Here is a 20,918-nt window from a genome sequence, read left to right on the forward strand (position 1 = left end):
TAAGCACACATATTGATAATTAAGCACCTCCAAGAAAGTCCCGTTTTTAATTGACTTGGGGTACAGCCTGTGCCTATGGATTTGTTTCTAAGCTCCCAATGTGATTTTAGTGTGCAGCCAAAGTTGAGAACATGTGACCTATTCAAACTCCTTAATTTAAAAAGAGTGGGAAACTGACGACACAGAAAAATAAGCCATTTGCCCAGAGTCAGTTAGAAGGAACAGCAGGACTAGAATTTAGGCTTCTAGAAGTCTCATCTCTTCCATGCATTGCTTGTTATGGGTGATTTCACACACCCCATTCTGTGCTGATTCCTTCTGTTGTATCCTCATGATGATGATTTTGGCCTGACATCAAACGCTGATGATTTCTTGCCTTCTGTCACCACCAGAGGAGATGAGGGATGAGGAAGTGCACACCATCCCTCCTGAGCTACGGATCCTGCTGGACCCACCCATCCGGGGAGGGGGAGGCCGAAGTGGAGGTTTCCCCTTTCCTTTTCCTGATATCTCCATGAGAGGCCATGAGGAAGGGGGAGAAGAGGACATCCCCAGGCCGAAGGACCCTGCCATTCCCAGCATACAACTGTTCCCTGGCCCCAGAGAGCCCGAGGAGGTGCAAGGGAGCATGGATGTTGCCTTGTCAGTCAAATGCGACAATGAAAAGATGATTGTGGCCGTAGAAAAAGATTCTTTCCAGGTCAGTGCTGTTCTTTAATGGAGAGGAGGCCCTCATCTGTTAGTTACTCCCTCAAACTCTTTCACTTTTGAACTCCCATGATTTGATACTGTTTTCTCAGTTGGATGGGCTTACTTCCCCTTGGCTGGGATTCTTATGCCGTTCCTGTTGTTTTCGGTGAGGGGGGGTTCCAGATCCTTGTGTGTCAGTATTTTGCTGTTGAATTTTCAAGGCTAACAAACACAATCGTTGAGCTAAGGGGTAGGGGAATACCAGCCTTCAGCAACTGTTACTTGGGAAATGAGGCAGAATGTATTAACTGTGTCCAGCACTGCCTGTGGGCCAACCTTCCCCTCTCCCCTCATATGTCTTTGGTGGTTATTATTTCAGGCCAACAGCTACTCTGGAATTGAGCTCACCCTATTGGATCCTACCTGTAAGGCCAAGATGAATGGCACCCACTTCATTTTGGAGTCTCCGCTGAGTGGCTGTGGTACTTCGCACCGACTGTCAGCCCCTGATGGGGTGGTTTACTATAACTCTGTGAGTGTTCTCAGAACTAAGCCTGGCCCTTTGCCAGAAACTTGTTGGGTATGACCTTAAAGTTAGACTTACGGGGGGGCCTGTGTCCCAGATTTGAACAAAGCCAAATGTCACTTCTCAACAAAATGGGAGGTGATTTGATCTTGAATTCTTGTGATTGTTTTATTAGCATATCTGTGGGAATTAGGAGGAACTGTTTTCTCAGACGCAGCAATTGTGGTGTATGTCTCCCATCTGCCCTTTCTGTCTCCTGGTGGCAAAGGGCTCACCGGCAAGGTGATTATGACTTTTCTCTCTGGCCAAGCTGCAGGGTCAAATGACCTGTCCTTATGAGGTTCAAATCCAAGCCTATGAGTGAGCACATCCAGGTAATCAGCTAACCGGGTCCTGGTCTCTCAGGTCTTGCTGACTTGCATCTAGAAGTAAGAAAACTCTCCCTCCTTCAGGAGCAAATGAAAAATCTGAAATGTGCCTTCAAGAAATTATTATTAGATTAATGATAATTAAATTAGTAAGTCTTTCCACCTCTAAGAAAGACTCTAAATTGTCAGGGAGACTCAATGATATTCCATTGCAATAACTAACCTTCACTTTTCAGAAATCATTCTTAGCAGTTCATCTAAGTCTTCTCTTCCAATTAATCCTATTCTTGCAGAGATGGAGACTGTGTTAGACAATGTTAGTCAACCAGTGTTAAAAGAACTTAAACATGAAACTTCAAAATAACTCTGTAGTGTTAATTTTGCAGTTTAAGCTGTACTTTTAAGGCACCTGTGTCCAGCTTTGACACTGTGTTTCAACTTTTGCTTGGGACAGGGCGGGATGTGATTGCTGATTCTCTACACTGCCAGGTGATGCTTGATCCACCCAGAGCACAGTGACCCAGGGGTGGCTCTTGCAAGGGGCATCAGCCCTCCTTTGAGCCCATGCATATTGTTCCTAGGCCATCTTAGAACATTTGAGCTGGAAAGAACTCTCAGACAATCTCATTTAACCTCCTCATTTCACAAATGAGGAAATTGAACTATGGAGAGTTAAGAGACTCACTGGAGTTTGAATGACTAGTTGAGGGCAGTCAGGACTGAGTCCAGCTTGCTGACCTCTGGGCCACTATCCTTTCCCTGACACTAGGCTGGCCCTGCTAATCTCCCTTTGTTACTGGAATAATGTATTAACCTTTGACTTTTATAATGAATATGTTCTTGCCAATTTCAACACTCCTTTTCTTGCAATTATCTAGTTTTCCAGATATAATAGATGTCATGTATTACTGATGCACTTGATTATGGAATTATTACTGATATAGTTGATTATGGAATTTCAAATAGTGTCAAAATTAATATCAGTAAGAAGCTATGGTAATCTGTCTATTCAGTTTATGTGTGTGTATACACACACATATATAATTACTGCAATGTAATTATTCCAGTACTTGCTTCAAATGCATCAATACTTTCTTTTAAGAACGTAGCATAAACAGAGTAGTATAAATACTCAGTGAGTATTTTCATTGGTTTGTTCCCATTAGAATTGTTTCTAATAATTTTCAGACTTACTATGCAACTATTGCAACATAATTAAAAATATAAGAAAAAAATAAAACCTGAAAAACGTATGACTATTCTACACGTACAAGGAAGTTAGGTTTTTGTTTTGGAACTGTGATCTTTAGGTGAATTTTTTCATCTTCTCTAGTACTAACTTAGGCACAATCATTTCAACAGAGATTAAGCTAAATTGTCATGAGCTGAAAATCCAATGTTCTTTTCTGCATCTGTAAAGCATACAGAAAGATATGGGGGGGAATGATGAGAGAACAATTTGGGACAAACATTAGTTCCTTTGCTTCTTGCTCACACCAGACTTTATTCAAATCTTGATGAATTTAAATAACAAAAGTTACTCCCACCAGTCAATTCCTACTGATCTTAGAGTTTTCAGTATAAAGACCCCTCAGGGGTAGCTTTTTCCCATTGACAGTTCACCCTGCATTAGTGTCTAAGGTTCTCCAACTATTTGATATAATTTGTATTTTTTTCACAAGGGAAATGAGATATTTTAGTTCAGATCCTATTTTGAACATGCATTGAGCTTCTCTTTGTTTTTCATCTCTTTGAAGATAAAATCATAAAAAAACTTGGAGATTTTTTTAAGCCACATTTTCAGTTTGTTTCTGAATTTGTGCATGAGTGTATGTAGAATAGAAGCAAATACCTGTGATATTTATTTTCAGCTTTATCTGTGCTTTTTTTGCCTTTTAGATCGTGATACGGGTCCCCTCCCCTGAGGACAGCAGTGGTTGGGCAGATGGCTATGAAGACCTCGAGTCAGGTGACAATGGATTCCCAGGAGAGGTGGAGGAAGGAGAATTTCCAAACTTCTTTGGTCCATCAGAAATTGTGTCGGTAGGTGTTAGTTTGTAATAGAACATCTGTGGCGAGTTCTTTGTTTATTTAGTTCTTTGTTTATTTGTTTGGGTTGACTTTAATTTGGGAGTGTTGAAAAAAGAAAATGGTTGTGAAGACCAAAACTCAGCACGTACAGGATCTTCATTTGACTGATTTATGTCCACCTGGTTCTATTCCAGTTTAACTGCAGCCTGAGGCAGGTGAGGAATCCCAGTAGCTTCCATGACCCACACAACAGAAACGTCACCTTCAACATGGAGCTGTACAACACAGACCTCTTCTTGGTGCCATCTCAGGGAGTCTTCTCTGTGGCAGAGAATGGACACGTTTATGTTGAGGTGAGACCAGATGTTGGCCTTGGACTTTTGGGTTAGCCCTGAGCTGTAGCAGTTCCTGGGCCTAAAGCATCCTGTAGCAGCCCACTGCTCTTCCTCACAACCCTTGACTTGCTCTGGGCAAGGTGTGGCTCAGGAGTAATTCCCAGTGCATTCTCTCTCTCTTTTTTTTCCCCCCAAATGTTTATTTATTTATGCATACAAAAACTGGGGTACAAGCCAGAGGTGTGCGGGTGGGGGTTGAGAGGATTCAGCAAAGAAAGAATGGGAAGCAGAATAGCAGATTGACTGAAATACACAGCAGGCAAAACAAGAGAGGACTGCTGTACCATTTGGATCACCTCCATGGCTAGGGATCAAACTTCTTTTGCAGTGGCTGCTGATAGTTTCATAGTACTACATTTTTTTTAAATGAGATTTATTTATTTATGCATACAGAACTGGGGTACAGGCCAGAGCTGCAGGAGCAGTGAGAGGATTCACCAGAGACAGAGTGGGGAGTAGAACAGGCAGATTGACAAAGTACACTGCTGTGGGGATCAGGACTGAGAGCAGGCGGGTCAGGAGAGGTCTGCTGCACCATGTGGGTCACCTCCAGGGCAGGGATCGAACTCACACTGAAGTGGCTTTAGCTTTTTAGTGCTGTGCTTTAACCCTTTGCACCACCACCGAGGGCCCTTAGTGCTATATTTTAACCCGTTGTGCCACCAGCGAGGGTCCCCGGGTGAATTTCTGACGAAAGCAGGAAACTTCAGGATTCATTATATTATATTAAATGGAAAGACTATTTCATATATAGGTTAAAAAAAATCAGAATATTAATTCTATTAATAAAACCCTATCCTTGCTTTGTCCTTAGCATTTTTAGACCAGTAATTCAGTAGTTGCAATGTCAGAATTAACCAGAGAATATTCCAGAGTACCTCACACACTGTCTTGCACATTCTTCAGTGAAATTCTGGGTACTGCCATATAAGACTCTTAGATATAATGCTAATAATCATACATAGCATAAATCTTTGGAAAATATTAGTGGTAGTAATAATGAAATAGCAACCATTAACATCTACCACAGATTGATTATGTGCCAGTTGTTTTAAGTATTCTCATAATGGATCTACTCTTAAGAGCAACCCTATGAGATGGGACTATTAATATTCCCATTTTATGGAGGAGAAAACTGAGGCACACACTTGTCCTGAATCAACACAGCTGATCTCTAGTAGAGTTCACAGTTCATACTCAGACTGGCTGCAGAGGCCACGTTATCATCCTCTGTTACGTCTTCAAACTGCCTTTTGCAAAGGGAGAAATTACAACCTCTTAGCTGTGCAAATATCCAGGTTCACAGATTGGATTCTAGAGAAGATAAATATCCTTATGGCCCCAGGATGTCTGCTGGTCTTACAGGGAAGTCGGCATCTGAGGAGCTGGGTTTGGTGTTAAGCTGCAAGCTGTTCTGCTTCACTGTGGGAGGGGTAAGCAGCTTAAAGGGTTGAAATGAGATACTTCCATATATTAAAAGTGACTTCAGTGCACATATTTCTATTTTAGAAAGACAAATAACTCTCACTTTGTGCTGATTCTGGACAGAGCTCACTGGCTCTAGACGTTTTCTTGGATCTCTCCTATTCTGTGATTCCCTGTTTTGAGAGTTCTTCTTTTTCTTTGGGTACAACATTCTTTCTCCTCTGGGGAAAAGATACTGCTTTCCCTAATCACAGATCTATCTCCCCTGATCCAAGATCATTTATTTTCTTCCTTTTCTGGCTGCACAATTCACATGACTCCCTGCTGTGCTGTGGATTTCAGGGGTGCCGCTTAAGTGCATTTGGTTCCTTTCCCAGCGTGTGCCTGCCTTTGTTAATTTATAGCCTTTCTGCTTTGTGCTAATCAGCATCCCGTCTTTCTCATGTAACTTACCAAGGATGTTTGGATATTTCTGCCTCACTGATCTGGTGCTGACTTAATTGACATATGGTTTTCTCTTTTTAATTTTATTTTCCCTTTATATCTTTTCAATATCACTACTATTTTTCATAATTAAAATTTTACCAAACTCTAATTGTCAAGTGAAGAAATGAACCATATCTTTTTGCAGTAGTTTTAAAATATTTTCTTTAAGTAAAATTTCCCAATTATTGGCTTGGCCTGAAGAACTGTTCCCAGGTTTCTTCTCTTGGACTGGCTTCCTCTCACTCCCCTCCCAGAATCCTCTACCACCTCTAGACAGCCCCCTCCTTCAATCTGAACATTTTCAGTTCTGTCACCTGTCTTTGGGTGACAGTTGGCCATGTGATAGCAGCTTTTCTTTTAGTTCATTTGTCTTGGGAACTTTTAAAATTTTTACAACCCCCCACATTTAAATCTAAAATAGTTTTACTAATCGTAGCTGGCACTGGGAGCTATATTGCTTGCAACTAATTTTGACTATAGATTCCCACTTCAGCGGGAACAAGTGTCCTCAGTCTGAATGGGAGGAAACTGAGGCTTGGGGTTCATGGTGCAGGAGCAGCAGGACCTGTGATTTCCTGGGACTTGTCTGCTCTAAAGCCTGGAGTCTGCTACTTGTTTCCCATCCATTTTAAAGTAAAAAAGATTTACTGGCATTTTTTCCCCCTCTAAATCAGCTTTTGGAACACCTTAGATTAATTCTGTCCTTGTACGTTATCATTTAATAGTGGGGCATATGTAACTTCCCAAGATAAAATGTCTTGTTTTTCAGCAATATCATAATAACAATTAGGTGTGAATATTTACAGATTGATCTACCACTACTCCTAGAAAGCTTTCTCAGTAATTATTCTTTTCAGGCCACATCTTAGGCCTGGTTGAATTGACCCTCTGGCTATAGACAAATAATAAAGAGAAAATAAACAAGGGGTCAAAAGACCTGGATTGAAGCCTTGGTTTAATCAGTATTTGCTTGGTTTAATCAGTATTTGCTAGGTTCCCTATCCTCTGTGTTCTGTTTTCCTCCATTTATAAGATGAAGATAAAAATATTTATTGCAAGATTGTTGTGAGAGATTAGCTTTATGGCCCTGCAAAGGGACATGACCATAATCATCTCCACTGCTGAGTGTCTTGCAGCTAACTGTGTAGGGACCTTTTAAGATAGTATCAGGGACTAAAAGCTCCGAGCCACGTCAGGGATTTCCCGAGGGAGTCTCACAATGGAAAATGTGTTTATATCACTTTTTGAAAGGCTCTGGGACTATTGACCTATGGCCAAGGGTTAGCTTTAACTTTATTTCTAAAGTGTTTAAGTTTATTTTGATCCTAAGTTTAGTCAAGGAATGAGGCAGAGCAGGGAGGGGTGATTCATACAGTGATCCATGTGTCACCAAATGGAGAATCCAGCCTGGTCCAGAGATTTTAGCTAAGTTCAGGATAGTTGAGGTTTGAATTCTGTTTATACTTGGCCAAGCACCACTTCCTGCATCTAAAGAAAAGAACCGTAACATGGTTTGGACCTTGCCCATACAAATGTTTTGTGAGAGGGAAGTGTAAATGACTCGGAAATGTTTCCAGATTAAATTTCCCTTAAAATACTCTTGGGCTTAAAGAGGGAAGGGAGAGTACTTGGCAAAGTCTGATTTAGACCTGGGAGCAGCTGGGAAACTGATTGCCACCAGATTGCACAGTCTGTCATCTCCCCAGGGACAGGACCGCCTGTCCTAAGTAGCATCCACATGGAGCAGGAGTGTAGATGGGGCCCCAGCTCCCCTCTAGTGTTTCATACACACTGTGACGTGTAGCCATCGAGAAGCCTAGGCTAAGTAGATTCTACCTCTGTACTTCATCTTCTGTGCACTTTTTAAAGAGCTTGCCTTACAAATGACACATTATCACAGCACTAGGGCTTTGCCTGTTGTCATTTTATTCCTTTTGGAACATCCACTTGAGGTGTGCGGTGTGCTTTTATTTTTTATCTCCCAGATGCTGTATGAAAGAGACTTAGGCATCTTGTGTCGGAACCTTCCAGGCTAGCATTTGAATGAAGTAAATTCATTGACACCATCCATATCAAGTCTAAATGGAAAACATTTCTTTCTTCAATGAGTGTATGTGATTTTTGTAATGAGAAGGCTGTATAAGTATATTGTCAGGATAAAGCAGTGTCTCTCATCAGAAGGGCCATGTTGGTGGAATACTACTCAGCAATCAAAAATCTAAACTCAGGTCATTTTTTGGCAACACAGATGGAGCTGGAAGGGGTTATGCTAAGCAAAAAAATTCAGAAGGAAAAGGATAAATGTGGGGTGGTTTCTCTTATATGTGGAAGATAAGAAATCAAACAAAGGGTCAGGAAAAAGGCAAAACGTAGAAGCTGACCATGGCATGCATGGGAGGGAGAGCATAAGGGGCTGTGGTGATGGAACACAGGTTCTAGTGTGGTGGAAGATCTCTGGAGACTACCTCTGAGGTGAGTGATCAAATACTGTGCAAAAATTAACAACATTGTAAGAAAATTGACCAGTTTTTCAAATCAAAGGGTCATGTTGGCATAGTACCATTATGCCTAAAATAAAAGTTAAGAGTGAGATGCTGACTTGTTTTTGTTCATCTTTCTGTTCTTTTGCAGGTGTCTGTTACTAAGGCTGACCAAGATCTGGGATTTGCCATCCAAACATGCTTTATCTCTCCCTATTCAAACCCTGATAGGATGTCTGATTACACCATCATTGAGAATATTTGTCCTAAAGATGAATCAGTGAAATTCTATAATCCCAAGAGAGTGCTCTTTCCTATCCCACAAGCCGAGATAGATAAGAAGCGATTCAGCTTTGTTTTTAAGTCCGTCTTCAATACCTCGCTGCTCTTCCTACAGTGTGAGCTCACATTGTGCTCCAAGAAGGAGAAAGACCCCCAGGGCTTACCTAAGGTTAGCGGGGCCTTCATTCATCCATACTGTGATTTCGACATTTTTAGGGGAGATGGTGATCTAGCCAAGAAGTTTAATCACAAGCTATTGCAAATTGAGGTTGCTGGGGTTGGAACTGCCCTACTGGAGTCATAAAGTCCACATGAGCAGGGGATGCTGATTTTTATGGAGTTTAAGGGAATGAATAATTTTTTTCCATGCATGCTACTTAGTAATATCTTACAAATGATAAATCAAGATTGTTTTCCATGGAGGGAGAGGTCTGGCTTTATCTGTGTTGCTCAGATAGTGGATGGTGCCAAGAGCACTGAAAGCTGAAAGGACAAGTCCAGCGTGAGGATTAATTTTTCCAGATCCCACTGGGACTTGTACTGCAATTGTTTTTTGACCTTCTCTGTGTGAATTATAAGGTTAACTCGTCTCAGGAGGGAGGCTAAGGGAAACTAACAAATATTTTAATTTTTCTCAGTTTCATATCAGTTCATCATGTTTGCCTCATGTCAGTCCCTGTGTTCAACCAGTGCTTTCTGTTGCCACAACAAAAATCAGAACCCATTGACCTTACTGGAACAGCTACTAAAGAGAGAGCTGCAAAATTATGATCACTCACATTAGGTTGAGCTTGTGCATGGAAAGTGTCTTCTGCAATAGTTCGGTTTCTGTCATCTGCCATGATTATGTATAATGTCATATGTACATTTATTCTGTAGATATCTCATGTAGTGTAAGCTGACTTCTTCTTTTGTAATTCATCACATATCAATCAGTGGCCTAAAAGTATAATAATCCGGCTCTGTCCTTACTAGCGTCTTATCTGTATAGAAAGCCCTCTAATAAGTAGGTTGTCAAAGATAGGTGTAGAGGTAGGAGGAAAAGGTATCGATAGCGATAGATTACCACGGCTCTGAGTCATTTGCACTATTTCCTCCAGGCATTCATTTTTCTGATAACACCAAAGAAAACTTTATAAGGCATAAGAACATACAACGAATCTGATTATAATCACTAAGGAGTACCTATATGGGGTGATTTAGACTGTTATTTACGTTGCTTATGGAGACATGAGGTCTTAGCGTTGTGGACATTCACCTGCCAGTAGCCTTTTGTGACCGTGGGAGAGAGCCGTGGGAATTTAGTGATTGACTGTGGACACAAGCTACTTCCTGCAGGCAGCAGATAACTTGCATTAGGGATTTAGGAGGGAAGCCTGGCAGTTACCAGGGGCCTTTGCTAATGGTTGTGGCTGTTACCTCTCCTGAACCTCGCTTAGAGCTTGTGCAGTTCATCTGTGTTAGTCTGTGAAAACTAGTCTAGCAATTCCTTTCAGAACATTCTAAGAAGAGCCCTTACTTTAGGGGAGGACATAGATGTTACTTTGAACCAGGAGTTACAACTTACACCCAAAACAAGACACAGTGAAAGGAGTATGGTTACTAAGTGGTGTGTGCTGCTTATGAACAAGACTTTCAGCCAGTCCCTGACCTCTTGGTATCAGCATTTCCTTATCTATAAAGCAGAAATAACAGTATCTGGCTTCCCTCCTGGATAGAGGAACCATGAGACAGTATATATAATAATAGTTCCTCATTTTTAGAGCAGTGACTTAGGATCAGCTCTCAGCATTGTCTTTCTGTGAACTCTTGATAGTAGATATTTCTAAATCTGGTAGCTTTTACATGGCTCTCATGACAGTCACCAGAGCAAGGAATCTTCTGGGAAATGGTCTCAGAGTTGGTTGAGTCCAACTCTGTCTTCGCTAATGAAACTGAGGCCACAGAGTGTCTTGTCCATGGTCACACAGTGAGTTAGACACAGCACCACAGACTCGAGCTTACTGAAGAACTCATAGGAAAGTAAGAAGCCTTTTCCTGATGCACAAAGCTTTACAAATAATGATGCCTCTCCAGAGAAAATCCATGGTCCCTCTCTGTAAGAGGTTTCTCTGTCTTATTTTTGGGAAAGGGAGAAGTTGTTGTCTTATAATTTCTTGCTCAGAGCAGCAAATTTTTCGTTCTGTTATGATTGGAAGAGCTGGAAGTTAATTAGCTTTCCAAGGTGTTTTACAATAGACTATTTAAGATGAGAGATCTATTCCTACAACAAAAACAAATGGGTATCACTTAACATTTTACCTATTGATGAGCATAGACAGGGAACCAGTTACTTTAAAGAACAAGGTACTGGAGTGTGACCATACTTTTAAAAAACAATTGCAGTGGGCCCGGCCATGCTAATTCTACAATTGGGCTTTAAAATAGCTACAGGCAACTGTTCTGTGACCTCCAAACGTGGACACACACACTCAGGACTCCATTTTGGAACATTAAACGCAGATGACCTTAGAAAGCTTCATTTTGCATGAGCCTATACCAGGATTTTTAAAAAATCAAGCAAACCTGACAGCATAATTATCTTTTTGGACAACAGATGTGGAAGCTGTCATCCTCCTGATGCAGTGCGTGAAATTTCCCATAATCACAAATCACAAACACGAACCATTTACGTGCAGTCCGCTTGGTGAAGGGCCAACATTCATCATATAGTTTCATTATTTTTCAGACTAAATAACACAAAGCCCTCTAGTTGTTTTGTGGGAAGATGGGGGGTGGGGTGGAGAGCAGTATTTATAAACTGCCTAGTTAAATTTGCATCCTCAAGTGCCGCTGAGAATAGACTAAGCTCCCAGATTCTTTGTGGTTCTCTGAAAAAACACCCAAATCTCCTGTTTTTCTGGGTAAACAGCTGGGAGCTGTCTGATAAGGGGCCCCTAGACAGCTGTGCAGGCTGAGCTACCCAGGAACCTTTTGCACCCCCCCCACCCCCTCATGTAGTGTTTGCTTTGCTTCTGCAGTGTGTGCCTCCTGATGAAGCCTGCACCTCGCTGGATGCATCCATGATCTGGGCCATGATGCAGAATAAGAAGACCTTCACTAAGCCCCTCGCTGTGATCCACCATGAGATAGTACCTAAAGGTAAGCCATGGCAGGCTCGCTCAGACAGGAAGTAGGCGCCGGTGGCCTCCTTGTTGAAAGGATTCTTTTTACTTAAAAGCAAAACATAACTTAAGGGCCAGTGAATAACTTGAGGAAAGGATTCTTTGCTGCAGAGGGCCTTTATTTTGATAGTTGGTTATACTGTATACTGTATACTGAACTGTAACACATTCAGAAATGATCCCTCTGCAGTTACCCTGTCAACCCACTCCCACTTCACTGAGGGTGCAAGAAAGAAGATTCCTGTGGTGTGCTGGGGCTGTACGCGGCCCACAGCCATCCTTTCATGGTCTACACTGGCTACAAATTATTGTAGTTCGCTGTCACATTCGCTGCTGGCTTTCGGGAGAGTGTGCATGGAACTCCTTAGGTGGCACAGGAGAAAGAAGGTTGAGAACCACTGCCTAGATACATTCTTGTAATTCAGCTTTCAGTATTTTAGAGTCATTCTGTTGATTGACGCCCAGAGTGCCTCTTTCTCTACATGCAGGAACATCTAGGAAGCTTCTCTCTAGGAAAAAAGGAAGAATCTGCCCTAAGAGTACCTGGGGGTCAGTCAGGACAAGCCAGCCCAGCCAGCCGAGAGGCTGAGCGGAGCCCTGTGGACCATGGGGAGGGTTTCTCACAGGGACACACCATCAGAGCCCCACCGGCGTGAATAGCCCCAGAACTCCTGGCAGCTGTCACCATCTGTGGTGGAACCAACTATCACATAGGCCCTCTGGCAGTTAGTGTTGTGCTGTCTCAGAACAGCCTGTGACTCCCCAGAAGTAGGGCTGCTGAGGACCCAGACTGAGAGTTGAGACCCTGAATCTGCATAAGCCTCCGGGGTCAGATATTTGTGAGCTAGAGACCCAGGCCACCTCCCACCACCCAAGAGGCAGAAAAGCCTGGCACTGAGGGCTTTGCCGAAATCCAGCAAGTAGCCAGACTCTAGTTGCCACACATTCGCTGGGAGACCTACTGGGTGGTAGTCACCCCAAGTCTAGGATCAGGGCAACCTTGGTCAGCATTCTGACCTGAGCATTGTGGGATTTGCAAGAATAGGCAGCAGGGGGCGCCCTGGAACAGACAGCACGTGACAGAACAGAGGCCTGAGGGTGCCAGCAGGGTGGTGCTGGGTGAGTGACCTTTGTGAACACAGCAGTGCCATCCCGTGTCACACCTAGAAACATGCTCACTTTGGAGAGGCAGTAAGGTAGAGTGGGGAGGGTGCTGACTGAGCATCAGGAGAGGAGCCTGGCACAGCCCTTTCTCCACCCTCCGACTCGGATTTTAAAGCTCCCCCATCATATCCCTGGGTTGCATTTTTTTTTTTTTTAATCTGGAAAAGGAGGGATTTGGACCTTATGACCTCCGCTGTTGAAGAAACAAGTAAACAAAAATAGAATTCATTGTCCAGCTGTCATAAAGTTGGTAGGAAACGTACATATGAGAGGATTATGAATCGACGTTGTTTATTTTACCGTTATCAGTTGTTTTTCCACGTTTTGGAGTAACCATTGCCAACCAGAGAAGACAAATAAGTTGCTCAGATAATACCTCGTTTACTGGGTCCAGGGGAAAGAAGTATAAACACGTTGATTATGTTGCAGAGTAGATCACAATGGAGTCGTAGCTGGCTGGGTTTTGTCCTGTGAGTGCGGTTTAACAATAGCAACAGCTCCCTGGCAGTCCATCTGTTCTGCTTACCTATTTTGAGAGGTAATTGTGCTGTAATTGAAGGCAGCAGCTTGCGTTTTTGCCAGACGATAATTAGGCACTAATACTACAGCAGTATAACTTCCAGTAATTCATTCATTCTTTCAAGCCTGGTGGTATTTTTCTAAGTAATTCCTCTTGTAAATTAGGTAATGACTTTTATTTAAACTTCGTATAATTATCTTGAAAGTTTAATGTTTTCTTTACATAAAAGTTCAAGAGGCAAGTTTTACCAAATATCAAAGCAATTTCATGAGATCTACTAATTGAGACTAGATTTTAGTAGAGAAGCATGCGGTGAAGAAAGTTTATTGCTTAGGTTTGTTAAACAAATTGAGGAGGTTAAACTGTGGGCCAGCTTCCCAGGGTCTGTATGCAAATACACTTTGTAACTTTACATGGGGGGGGCCGTGGGGGGGTAGGTTTTCCAGTAGTTTCAGCTCCTTCAGTAAGTGACTTCTCTCAACTTTCATGTTTATTTTCCTTTGACTCTAAAATAATTTCTCCTCCATGCAGGCCGCTGAGTTCGCTTTCCCTCTGCTTTTCAGGGAATTGGAATAGTCATTTGCAAAGGGAATGCCTAATATCAGAGGGTTATTTGAGTCATAATAGGACCCTGAGGTTCTTCCTGCCAGACAGCTTTGTGTGTTACTGTGTGGACGAGTACCTTTACTGCAGTATCTGTGGCAGTGGGCAGATCTCTTACTGAGGTTCAGTTGTACCCCTTGGGTAAAAAGTTCATGACCAGTGAGTGGGGTACACACTCACATATGAGGTAGACTGGAAGTTGTGCCAAAGTTCCTGCCCCCCCATGTCTTTTGGCCCATCTTACTCCTCAATGCTTGAATTTTCTGATGTGGCTGGCGAGATCTCTGGTTGCCAGCTTTCCTGTCAGGCAGGGAGGGCCCTGCTGTGGCTCCCACTGCAGTGGTACAGGTACATTCCGGGTGGTATTTCTTTCTTCTGTAGACAGGGAGAATAGACCATCCACCTAAATAAATAATTCTGGGCCACTGGAATTTATAAAAAGAAAGTATATTTCCTTTTTTTTGAAAGATTTGTTTATGCATACAAGAACTGGGGTACGGGCCAAAAGTGGGGTGGGTAAAAGGATTCCCCAGAGACAGAGTGGGGAGCAGAACAGGCAGATCTACTGAAATATACTGCTGAGGGGAGCAGCAGGCGAGACTGGAGAGGTCTGTAGCTCCATGTGGGTCAGCTCCCTGGACAGGGATCAAACTCATGCTGCAATGGCTGTGGATAGCTTCATAGTGCTGTGCTTTAACCTCTGTGCCACCAGGGAGGCCCCAGAAGGGTTTCTTTCGAATGGGACTTCATTTTAGCTTCTACAGCACATCTTAGCCACTTTCAACCCCTCACCCCTTGGGGAACCAGCAGTGGGTTAGCATCCTTTTGCTGCTTAAACTTTCAACAATAGTGATGGTGATGGAGATGATGGTTATCTAACATTTATTGTGCATTTACTTGTACATTTACAGATACTTATCTGAGCTGAATGCTCCCTGTGGATTATCTGTTTAATCTTATTAGTCCTTCTGTGAGGCGCAGGGATAGAGTGAAGTTAAATAACTTGGCAAGGTCAGAACACGTATAAATGGTGCATCTGAGATTCTGGCATTTGGTTCCATCACCTGTATCCCTAAGCTCTATGCCTTTTCCTAGGGGACAGGTTGATTCTAGTTGTTTTTTTTTTCCCCCTGTTTTTAAGAAACACAAATTTTAAATGAGGTAACGTTGGTTTATAGCATTTAATAAGTTTCAGCTGTACAGTGTTCAACATCTGTATATGCTACATCGTGACCACCACCAAAGTCTAGTTCCCACTATTCTCATTTTTTATTCAAACTACAAGCAACATAGCCATGTGTTCTTCATAGCCACTTCACCCCCTTTCCCCCTGTTCATGCCTTATCACCCCTGTATGCAAGTAGTGTCCAAATACACCAATGGTTATAAACTGAAAAGAAGATGAAGAGTTTGGGGGGGGTCTGTTCCCCCAAAGGGTTAAAATGTGGGGAAACATGTAAACTGCTTAAGAGTGTGTTAAAGTTTAGGAGAAGTGACTTTGGATTGTAACTTAGCCAAAAAAGCCCCAGAAAACATGAATAGTTGGTGCATATTATGGTTTATGGCAAACAATTAAAATAGTTGAGGTACCGTCCTACCGTATTTTTTGAAATATTTTGAATGACAGGCGTGTTAGTGATGTTTGCTTTGGATGCTGTGACCACTTTTTACAGCATCTGAGAACTCTTGGGCTTACACCGTAAAATGGTTACACCTTGTCAGTTGGTGATTTTTTTTTTTAATGATAGACGTGAAGAGTAATCACTTTTCTAAATTCTACCATCATTATCCCCCCAAAATATGGGCACAAAAGAACAGTAAATATCTCCCAGATTGCCATGATCTATATATAAGTTAACTTATAAACTTAGCAGGTTAAATGTTTAAGGTACTAAATTTTCATCTTCTATCACATAACTTTTTAAAAATTCATGAGTTCAGGACAGCATTTGACATACCATCAGCCTTCTGTAAAAGTTAATTTCCTTCCTTCCCTTCTTCTTAACTAGGCTTGGGAGGAGGGTACGAGGCGAGGTTGGAAGAGAAAGTTGTGAACGTCAATTGAAAGTTAATCCAAAAGAGGCGTTACTTTGGGAACACATTTGATTTTTCCAGAACAGAAATACTCTAAAGCAGGGCCAGCTTTTATCCCCAGGCTGAAGAAGAGATGAAGTGAAACTGAGTGGAAAGATGGCAGAAATATCTGACAGATCAAGACCTCCCTACCCAGGAACAGAGAGAATGGCAGCGTCCATTCCCCAAACCCTCTGTCTGTTTTGCACAGACATTTCCAGCTCATGGCCAGTCTTGCTTTTATCATTCCCCACTCCCCGTTGCATTGTTTTGAAGGAAACCCAGGTGTTTAATTTCATCCATCAATATTCTAACATGAACCTCTAAAAGTTAGTAAGAACCATCAAAAGATCTAGAGTTAGGGAGTCAGTGATCAGATCAGTCAGGATAATTTGAAAGCAGCATGGAGGTTGGGTTGCTGTGCAAATGCACAGTCCTAAGCTGTACATGCTATTTATGGATATTTATTTTAAAATGCCAATGAGTAACTGTTATATGCAAATACAGTGTCTTTTAGACCTTTACAGTCTAATGCACAGTTTTACCACCTTAGCACTTGCCATTGATATTTTCACTGGATAACTCTGTCTCATGGGCTGTTCTGTGCTACAGTTATAGGGAGCTACAAGTCACCCCTGGCCACTGCCCACTAAATGACGCACAGCAAACCCGTCTACCAGCATTGTCTCCAGCCACTTCTAAGTATTTGGGGGTGGAGGAGGGGGAGGGCAGACAACCATCACCTGCAGGTGAGAACCATTGATCTAGTGGAGAGTAGCAGGTTAATGACCAGGGTAATTGCAATGAATGCTATAAATATTGAAAGCATCCAAAGAAAGGGTCCATTTCTAATGATGTTAGTAAAAGCTGGATTTTAATAGGCCCTATGCAGACTCCTCCATCTCTCCAACTTTTCTTCTTTGCACAGTCCTACTATGTTTAGGATTGAATGGTAAGCTGGAGGCCAGAAGCGGTAGCCTGTTACTCATGCATAACCTCAGATCTATCCTGGTTATGAAAACCAGGCCTAACCATCTGAGCAGGGAAATTTTGGTTCTCGAGGTAGACCAGAGTTTGCTCAGAGTATATGAAAAGATTTAATTCAGTATGTTGATTAAGTTTGTTCTTTCTGTGAAGAAATCTTTATTGTTGAAATTCTCTTCACAGCAATAGCTGGGATTCCTTTCTTACAATCCTGCCCTTCAACCAAAAGTAAATATTGTTGTGTCCACTCTTTTCCTTTCGGCATGCCAACTCAATTATAGGGTTTCAGTGGAGATTTAACTATTCTAGTATACTCCGGGGTTATTGGGAATTTGGGAACAAAAAATACGAGAGTATAAAATCCTTTAGCCTCAGTTCTGCAGCTTGTGCTTATTATTGTTTATGTACAGGAATCACAGAGGCACTTTACTCCAGGGAAATAAGCAGAACAACTGTTTCTGCTTAGCCCTGTGAGAAGGCCCCTATTTGGGGTGGGGGAGGAGGATTAGATCATAACACAAGTCCATTAAGGTTTCTAAAACAATGCCATCCATCACACAGGCCTTGTTAGAAAACCAAAATTCTCACATGTGAGGTCTCTGGGAGTGAGAATCATGATATAAAACTTCTTGGTGATTCTGAGTGACAGAAGTTGAACCTCAGGCAGTTGATTACATAGAGCCCTTGCCCAAGTTGGGTCCTCTTCTTGCTTGATGCACACCATGGAGGCTCTTAAATGCCTTTGGACTTAGCAAATCAAATCGCTGCTTCTTGAGAGCAGGAGAATTTTGTGGTTAGATACCTCTGCTTCATAGGGTTCTTGGGAGCTTAAAATGAGCAAACGTAAGTGAAGGCTTTTTGTCAATTGTAAAATACTTGACAAATGTACAAATTTAAGGCGTTACCAATATGATTTCATTGCTCCCCAAAAGGACCACACTTCCAGGAAACACTCTGCTGTATGCATTCTGTAGTCACTGTCTGCTCTGCATACTGAATTAGATCTTCTTAAAAATATACAGTGATTTTCATTTTCTTGGTAATTTTATAGGGGAAGCGTGACTTCCCCTATATAGCCCGCACAGCTCCATGGGGCATCATTCTGACCCAGTGGCTTTGAGTCATCTGGTCACATTCCTTCCCCTAGCGCTGGGTCTGACACCTCACCCTGGGAGAATGTGAGCAACCCCACCGAGAGCTAAATCCTGAGATTTTACAATCCTTTTTCTTTTTGTGAACATCACCTCCAGTACCCATTGTTGGTCAGTTTTTCACAAGTTCTTTTTTGCTTGTGTATTTCTGCATCAGTGTGTGTTTCCTCTTTCCAGTGAAAAAGTTGATGAGAAGTCCTAAGTACTTACTTTTAAGTTCTAGACAGCAGGCAGTCTGTGCCAGGACCCACCACACTTTTTGTAAAGGGCCAGGTCGTGAATCCTGGTGGCTGGCAGCTCATGCCGTGTGGGCCTCTGACATGTCAACAAGTGAGCGTGGTTGTGTTCAAATAAAACTTGTTTTTTGAAGTAGATTCAAATTTTGTATCATTTTCACATGTTGTCAAAGATTATTTTGACTTTTTTCAATTATTAAAAGCTTATTCGAAGCCAGAAAGAAAAGGAAAAATACCGATGGTTTCACTCATAGCAGGAGTATAAAGGACCAGGGGAGAAAATAATAATGAACAACTATATACCAGAAACATTTTATGGGGGTAGAGTGGGGAATGGGATCCAAAACAGTGGGGGGAGGGAAGTGCACTGGACTATGGTGATGGCACACGGGTGATCTGGTGATGGGAAGCCCATGAGGATTGCAACTGAGATGGAAAAAATGCACAAAATGCTATAAAAATAAACTTACATTATTTTTTTAAAAAAATAGCTTATTCTTAGTTTATCGGCCGTTGAAGTGGCGGGTCACCGATGCCAGCCCTGCTGTAAGTTGCTGTCAAGGTTGAGGGTGGCACGGGGCCTCTCAGCGCTTCCCCAGCCCAGCCTGAGCAGCCTGCCTGCTGTCTTTTAGCCTACTTGGCAGAGTCAGGATTCTGGTTCAACCCCTGCCCTGATGCTTTCCAGCTGTGACCTTGGCAGAGTCACATGATGCCATTGTCTCAGGCTGCTCATTTGTGAAACAGTGATAAGGATTCTTTTTCTGCCTTCCTCAGGGCTGGTATGAGCCTCCAGTGAGACCACTAGTGAGCAGGAGGGCACTAGGAACATTGAGGCATTGGAGCGTTTTCATGTGGTCTTACTCCAAGTTTCCTCTATTGCCTCCATTTTCAGGACACAAATCCATGTTCTCAGTATCCTTGACTAAACATTTCACTTTTCCTGGCAGGCCTATTTCATGCCAGACTGAGCCCTGAGGATAGACAAATGAGTAAGAACTTGACTCCACCCTCAGGGCAGGAAAAAGGAATTCTGATGTGATGTGGAATCTGTAACAGAAGAGGGGTGAAATGAGCAAAAGTGGGAGAGACCAAGTCTGCTGTGGTGGAGACGCAGAGGTCAAGGGAAACCCTGTTGAAAACGCCAACTCAGTGGGTTTGGAGGAGGAGTGTTTTTCAGAGGATGACGTGGAGTAGCATGGAGAATTGGGGGAACTTAATAAGAGGAACCCAGCATGGGTGAAGGACCCCATTAGGAAGGGAGGCTGGAGAGAGGTGGGTAGAGGAAGGAGACTGAACTCCGTGGGCCATACTCAAGAGTTGGGATTATCTTCCAATAAATGAGGGAGAGATCTTGACCAGTTCCACTGGGCCAGACCATGGGCAACTTTGGACTCTGGAATACTCACTCTTAGGGCAAATATGGAGGAAGGAACTTTTGGAATAGGGACAGTGTTGGTGACAAGGAGATGAGTTGGGAAAGCTCTAATAATGCAGATGAGTGAGAAAGAAGAGCTGAATTACTGGCCAGTAGCATTAGGGGCAGATAATAAAGAGAAGTCTCAGTTAAAAGAATTTTTTGAGAGTGGAATAATATTTTGAATATGCCAGGAAAATACAGTGTTTAAAGATGTGGAACCCTTTTATAAATAAATGACGTACAGGAATTATTAGATTCAAATGCCTTCCGTGTAGGTATTTGCCTTCAAGTTTTCTTCAAATTAGAGAGTCTGTACAATTGATTAAGCAAAGTAGAGTTCTTAAAGTTTCTGAATAACCCTTGGTACAGTTTTATATCTAAGGAGGCTAAGCTTTCACAAAATAAGTATTTATTAGCAAATAGAGATTTTGATGACCCTTTGCTTGAAATTTGATTTCTCTGTGGAATGCATTGTGATTTTATGTTTTTGTTTCAGAAACAGAGCCAAGCATGAAGGAACTGAATCCAATTCCACCACGTAAGTCTTGATGCAAGATTTCGAAATAAAACCTCCTGGGCTTTTATAAGAAGACGTTGGTGATAGGAGCATTTGCCAAACTTTGAATTTTGATAAGGGGACTTTTGCTCTCATTCCCTCCTCCACCCCACTTTTTTCTCATACTCTCCTCTTCCTTCCCTCTGTCCGTCCTTCATGCTCCCCCCATCCCCCTCATTTTCTTTGCCATTTGGGCCTGTGTGGCCTTAATTGTAAGGTAGCGGTTGACTTAGTATTAGGAAGGGCAGTTTTATTTGCATACTTGTGTCTTCCTTAACTCTGTTGTCTGAAAGCACTAAGATACAGCTGGGAATGGTTTCCTTCATGTGGGATCCATAATTACCTGCTCAGAGAAGTAGAAATAAAG

The 20,918-nt window shown here is 42.3% G+C and overlaps 1 protein-coding gene across 1 annotated transcript in view; it reads left to right on the forward strand.

Moving 5' to 3' along the window:
• The window catches only part of TGFBR3 (transforming growth factor, beta receptor III), a 179,671-nt gene that overhangs the window by 145,850 nt on the left and 12,903 nt on the right, over positions 1-20,918 (forward strand). The window contains exons 9-15 of the mRNA XM_012730162.1: positions 393-700; positions 1,070-1,222; positions 3,484-3,627; positions 3,810-3,968; positions 8,553-8,852; positions 11,704-11,824; positions 20,492-20,533. Coding sequence (XP_012585616.1) covers positions 393-700; positions 1,070-1,222; positions 3,484-3,627; positions 3,810-3,968; positions 8,553-8,852; positions 11,704-11,824; positions 20,492-20,533 — 1,227 coding nt within the window. The remainder of the gene's footprint in view (positions 1-392; positions 701-1,069; positions 1,223-3,483; positions 3,628-3,809; positions 3,969-8,552; positions 8,853-11,703; positions 11,825-20,491; positions 20,534-20,918) is intronic.

The sequence above is a fragment of the Condylura cristata genome, unplaced genomic scaffold (assembly GCF_000260355.1).
Source record: "Condylura cristata isolate star-nosed mole 26May11 unplaced genomic scaffold, ConCri1.0 scaffold00026, whole genome shotgun sequence".
NCBI classification, from domain to species: Eukaryota; Metazoa; Chordata; class Mammalia; order Eulipotyphla; family Talpidae; genus Condylura; species Condylura cristata.